The 5912-nt window shown below is 39.0% G+C and overlaps 1 protein-coding gene across 1 annotated transcript; it reads left to right on the top strand.

Moving 5' to 3' along the window:
* The first annotated feature begins 540 nt into the window (after positions 1 to 540).
* On the top strand, positions 541 to 4875 carry LOC132184036 (rhamnogalacturonan I rhamnosyltransferase 1-like). The gene is made up of 8 exons (XM_059597513.1): positions 541 to 1534; positions 2256 to 2323; positions 2419 to 2507; positions 2653 to 2818; positions 3124 to 3413; positions 3504 to 3708; positions 3807 to 3964; positions 4202 to 4875. Exons 1-8 carry the CDS (start codon positions 1213 to 1215, stop codon positions 4446 to 4448), a joined length of 1545 nt encoding a protein of 514 aa, XP_059453496.1. The 5' UTR covers positions 541 to 1212; the 3' UTR covers positions 4449 to 4875.
* The last annotated feature ends 1037 nt before the right edge of the window (positions 4876 to 5912 follow it).

Below are 5912 nucleotides of genomic sequence, written 5' to 3'. Positions count from 1 at the left end.
TTTTGTTTTCTGAATTGAAGAAACAATAATGAGAGTAAAAATAAAATTTTATTAATTATAGAAATAAAAGATTGTCTAATTATATGGATTATTATATCTATATATTTTGAAGTTTTTCTTCCTTTGTCATTGGATTATACTTCATTTAATCGTATTAAAGAAATAAATATCACACTTTTGTAATCAATGGGCCAACAGAGTCCTAGTTTTATTTAATTCAGCGATCAATATACACCTCAAAACCTTTGGCCGTCGGCGGCGAAATATGCGGAAAATATCGCGATAATTTGTCGGCGTATCGAAATCGAGATTAAAGGACGGGCGAATCCCAAATCAAACGGGGCGGAGAACAATAAACAGCTACCTCTACGGACATCTCTAAACCTCTCAGAGTCATCGCCACGTGGTGGAACTTGCACGGCCAGATCTTCGACACGTCCTCGACACTTAATTCCCATGGGCCCACCGTATCCCCATCTAGCTGGCTGGCATTTATTGGCGGACTCACCATGAAAGTCGAAACCTCCCTCAACCCAACCACAGTAGCGGTGTACGGCTCTCTCGCTTTCTCTCTCTCTCTCTCTCTCTCTCTCTCTCTCACACACACCCAGACTCGCTCTCCTTTGCACTTTTGGTCGCGTGCGCCCACGCATAGCCACCGCGCTGTTAATATTGCCCCAATAATTCATCGACGTCCTCCTTCTGTCTCTTTCTCTCTCGCTCGCGGTCTCACCCTCTATATTCGTAATCGCGCTTGTGTACTCGCCGGGCCGGGCTCTGGGGCGACCGGAATCGATCTCTAACCGAAAAATCCACCGGATCTCCGATGAGCTTTTAATTCGCAATCTCCCATTTCTGTTTAGATCCGAATGGGGTTATAAATTTTTTTTTTATTGCTCGGATCGAAGCTTTTGGGTAATGCGCGTGGAAATCAGTGTAGTTTTGGTGCAAAATTGGGAAAGGAATCTGTGGGTTTGGAGAGATTTGTGAGAGGAATCAGCGATGTGGGGAAATGGTGCTAATTGAGGCAAGTTTGGGTGAGCTTTAGGTTGGATTTGGATCTTTCTCTATTAGGACATTCTCGCGGTTCCAAGTTTGGTTGTGAATTTAGGGTTTCTTTTTGTTTCTCTTTCTGTTTCCAATTCTTGATCCTAGTACATTAAGAGAATTGGATGAAAACGCATCCTATTGCATGGGGGGAAGAGAAGCGAGATGTGCAGGATAGAGAGGAAGAGTGAAAGGAAGAGTTGTGAATATAAGGAGGAGGAGAGGAGCGAGATGGGTTTGAAGGCAATGGGTGAGAGTAGGGTTGAGAAGCTGAAGAGCTCGATGTCGAGGTCGAGGATGAAGCTGTGGATGATACGCGCCACTACGTCGGTTTTGCTCTGGACCTGCGTTGTGCAGTTGACGGCGTTGGGGGATATGTGGGGGCCTAGGGTCTTGAAGGGCTGGCCCTCTTGTTTCTCCGGGGACTCCTCCGTCAATAATGCCCTCAGCGTCCCGTTTGTTCCGCTGCGTGTTCTTCCACCCAAAAGTGAGCATTTTTGTGAAATTTTGTTTCTGAATTGATTGATTTTACTGGGTATTTTGGATATATTATTATCTGTTGGTTTCTGAATCCCTCAAGTAACGTTGTATTCTAGAAATTATGTCGCTGTTATGGGTTTTTTAAGATATTGGCTAGTCTTAATTGTTTTTCAAAATGACTTTTGATTTTGAGAATGATGATGCGGAGGTTATTTAAGTTCAATTTGTTTCATTTTCATTTGTTAATTTAAGGTAGAGATGATTTTAGGAGATGGGCTTTTCAAAAGCCTTTTGCCATTTTCATTTTGTGACTATATGGGGATGTTGGGATATTTGCATTTATGGAGAATCTTTGTTCTCAGTTCTTTCATGTGATAGAAATTCTGTTGACGCAGATGTGACTGCCCAATAGAATGTGAGTTAGCGTGGTAGCATTTGGAGGTAGAAACTGGTCATCCGGAATGTAGCTATCATATCTGATGCCCCATTTCCGTTAGCTTCAGTGTATATTGAGCTGACTGATGTTGTTCCAAGTTACTGTCATCATAAGCTTGTGACAGATTTTCTGATTTATGAAATACAGTAGAGCAACTTAATGAGTTTTTGCAGATATGTTGATTTCTTTGTATATTCTGTCCTTATGAAGCATTGGCATATCCTTATTTTCTTTATTTTTAATTGTGATTATCAATATTAGACTCAATTGAATTTTGGCGTGTTTTATTTAGGGGTTTATAAGAACAATGGCTACCTGATGGTCTCATGCAATGGAGGACTCAATCAAATGAGAGCAGCGGTGAGTGGTTAGCGAAGCATGCCTCCATTGGCATATGACCTTAGTAATATGGAAAAACGTTCATATCGTAATGAGTCTTATATTTCTGTGTACAGATTTGTGACATGGTTGCTATTGCTAGATATTTAAATGTCACACTTATAGTGCCTGAGCTGGATAAAACCTCCTTTTGGGCTGATCCCAGGTGTGTCAACGTTTCTCTCCTTACATATCTGAAGCTATTGAATGTTGACAAGTTTTAAAAGGATGTATAGCTTTTCTCCCCTCATTTGTGTAGCAGGATTTTGTTTCTTACGTGTCAAATGAATATTTATGAATTAATGTTGCAGTGAGTTCCAAGACATATTTGATGTGGATCATTTCATTACTTCCTTGAGAGATGAAGTTCGAATATTGAAAGAATTGCCTCCTAGGCTCAAGAGGAAAGTGGAATTAGGAACTGTTTATTCCATGCCTCCAATCAGTTGGTCGGACATATCTTACTATCATTATCAGGTTAGTTTTATACTATTGTTTCCTTAGCCCCTTCTGTCAGGCAAGAATATCAGAACATTGCAAGATGCAAAACTTAAATATCATGGAAAATGACTACCATAGCTGGGTTGGATATCCAATCTTTAAACTTAAACGTTTAGATATCTTTTTCTCTTTCGCTTGGTGTGATTCGAACCTAGTATCTACTCAAAACATAGCAACAATTCATCAATTTGTATTCTTATATTTCCTACTTATGATGTTTTCAATTTGTTGAAACCTCTGTTCTCAAAGTAATGGTTATTGTTTGTATTTGTGCCACACAGATTCTTCCACTGATACAGAAGCACAAGGTTGTACATCTAAATAGAACTGATGCTCGACTTGCCAATAATGGCCAACCTTTGGAGATTCAGAAGCTGCGTTGTAGAGTGAATTTTAGTGCTCTGAGGTTCACTTCTCAGATAGAGGAGTTGGGTAAAAGGGTTATCAAGCTTTTAAGGAAAAATGGTCCTTTCTTAGTACTTCATCTTAGATATGAAATGGACATGTTGGCATTTTCTGGCTGTACTCAAGGTTGCAACAATGAGGAGGTGGAGGAGTTGACAAGAATGAGGTGAGCTGTGTGTATTTCTTTAACCAGCTATTGAACTCTGAAAATTTCATTCCATCCTCATTCCATCTCATATTTTACATATTTTTACAGGTATGCTTATCCGTGGTGGAAAGAGAAAATAATAAATTCTGACTTGAAAAGGAAAGATGGCTTGTGCCCTTTGACACCTGAGGAAACTGCTCTTACTCTGAGGGCGCTGGACATTGATCCTAGCTTCCAGATTTATATTGCAGCTGGTGAAATATATGGTGGAGAAAGGAGAATGGCAAGTCTTGCAAAGGCTTATCCAAAATTGGTGAGTAGATAGAGCTGAGGCGAACTCTTTGACTTTTACTACTTGGTTATTATTTATCTTCGTGACTTAACCTATTGTGCTTGGGTTTCTTAATACAGGTCAGAAAGGAGATTCTGTTGGAATCGTCTGACCTTAGGTTTTTTCAAAATCACTCGTCCCAGATGGCTGCATTGGATTATCTAGTGTCACTGGAGAGTGATATTTTTGTTCCTACATATGATGGAAACATGGCAAAAGTTGTTGAAGGCCACCGCAGGTACTGTTTTGTTAAGAGTTCAGTTCTGTTCTGTTTGTGTGAAAATTATGCTGACGTTCCTTAACCGGTATAGTGGTTTCTTTGAATAAAGTAATTTGGAATTTAAATCACCACTGGTTTTGACATCACAATTTTCTGTCCTTTGTCAGTAACTAATTTTTTACATGCTAATTTATTTTAATGGTGTCAAAAGCATTTCATCTCAACTGAGACATCTGTTGTTTATCAATGCTTCAGATTTCTTGGGTTCAAGAAGACAATTTTATTGGACAGAGGACTTCTGGTCGGCTTGATAGATCAGTACAATAGTGGATCACTGAGCTGGGATGAGTTCTCATCAGCAGTGAAGGAAACTCATGCATTTCGCATGGGGAGCCCGAGTAGAAGGTTGGTGATCCCAGACAGACCTAAAGAGGAGGATTATTTCTATGCCAACCCAGAAGAGTGCTTGCCACCATTAGATGAATCATGGAGTAGTACGTGACCATTATGTTTGGAAACTGTGACATTCATCAGTGTTTTCCTACAGTGCTAGCTTTTCTGCCATAGATCTTCAGATACTTTTTCTACACGGAGGTACAATGATAATGAAGGATTTTGCTCTGAAGAGGAGGTGATCATGAAGGTTATAGGGAGTGGTAAAAACTTAAAGAAAGCCTGAGAGGATCTACGGAAAGAGCTGGGGGACATCGTTATCTTTTTCTATATGCCAATAATCCATCCAATTCATGTATAGAAGCTACCCTGCCATTACAGGGTGAGAGCAGATTGATCTGCATTGTACACCGGGGGGATGCAAATATAGATATGGTTTACGCAATGTGGATTCATGGAAGGTTAATTCGTTGGTCTTCCATTTTGTGGTCTTCTCATTTTCTCTAAGCATATATTACATTCTAATTTTATCTCTACACATATCATTGCCACTCTCCTATTTATTGGGTGTACAAAATGCCATGGAATGATAGGGTGCAGTGTGTCGGTGTGTATGTACCTAGTTTCTGCAAACTACTTGATGAATTGCTTTATATGTTGTTCAATTTACTTTCTCACTTTTTGGGTTTTTAAAAGTCTATGAAATAATGCCCGCTGCTTTCATCACTAGGGTGGTTGTCTTTTGCCGCTTTGCCTTGTTCCTCTATTGATGCAACTTTATTAAGACCCTTGGAATTATGGCTTATTCATTTGCTGTCATTCGTAATCCTCTGGTGGTTGGAGTTGTGTTTGTTTATAGGGGTATAAAATGCTTAAATACACTATTTTATTGTGTAATATGCACGTTTGCTGGTGTCATTTTCAAACTATATATTCGATTCTTCAGCCTAGTTTATTGGAGGAGTAGAATTTCTTTTCTACCAGGAGATTCGGTGAATGATTGCACGTGCTCCTTTTACTTCATTTTTAGCTGGCATGTAATGTAAATTGTAATAGCTTTTATTTATTATTTTATTTTATGTTTTAGAGTTGGAGCCGCGGAATTGCCAAGGACACGCATAAATTGGTTGCGTGATGATAAAGATTTCTCCTCGCTACATTCACTTTATTCTCCATCCATCCATCGATAATGATAAGGAGGACCACCAGAGAGGCCCATGAATCAAGTTAATTGATTCATTTGATGCTTCAGCTAGGATATAACTTTTCTTACCCCGATAATTTTGTCTATTTGGGTCTCTTTCTTCTGTGTGGCTCATTAGTAATAGAAGACTGAAGAAAGACAATACAAGAGAGGTAGTGCACAGCTAATTAAAAGTGCATGATTAGGCCAGAACGGCAATAGATTTTAATTAGTGATCCTACTTTATACACACTTCAACATAATGAAGTATAACGATTTTGAAGATAATATAATATCTTAGAGATTCTTGAAATAATAGAAGGTCTCTGATATTCTATTCTGGAAATAATTGGAGATTTTCGAGATTCTCACTAGCTAATTTTTTTTAGA

This window comes from Corylus avellana, chromosome ca6 (genome assembly GCF_901000735.1).
Source record: "Corylus avellana chromosome ca6, CavTom2PMs-1.0".
Classification (NCBI taxonomy): domain Eukaryota; kingdom Viridiplantae; phylum Streptophyta; class Magnoliopsida; order Fagales; family Betulaceae; genus Corylus; species Corylus avellana.
The sequence above is the reverse complement of the archived record's forward strand: the minus strand, read 5'-3'. Positions and strand labels throughout refer to the sequence as shown.

What these genes read in the sequence shown, in the direction of transcription:
- LOC132184036 (XM_059597513.1), top strand. Translation starts at nt 1,213, where the DNA reads ATGTGCAGGATAGAGAGGAAGAGTGAAAGGAAGAGTTGTGAATATAAG. An exon ending in GCGTGTTCTTCCACCCAAAA is followed by an intron (nt 1,535 to 2,255) that starts GTGAGCATTTTT and finishes TGTTTTATTTAG; the next exon opens with GGGTTTATAAGAACAATGGC. An exon ending in GTTGTTGAAGGCCACCGCAG is followed by an intron (nt 3,965 to 4,201) that starts GTACTGTTTTGT and finishes TCAATGCTTCAG; the next exon opens with ATTTCTTGGGTTCAAGAAGA.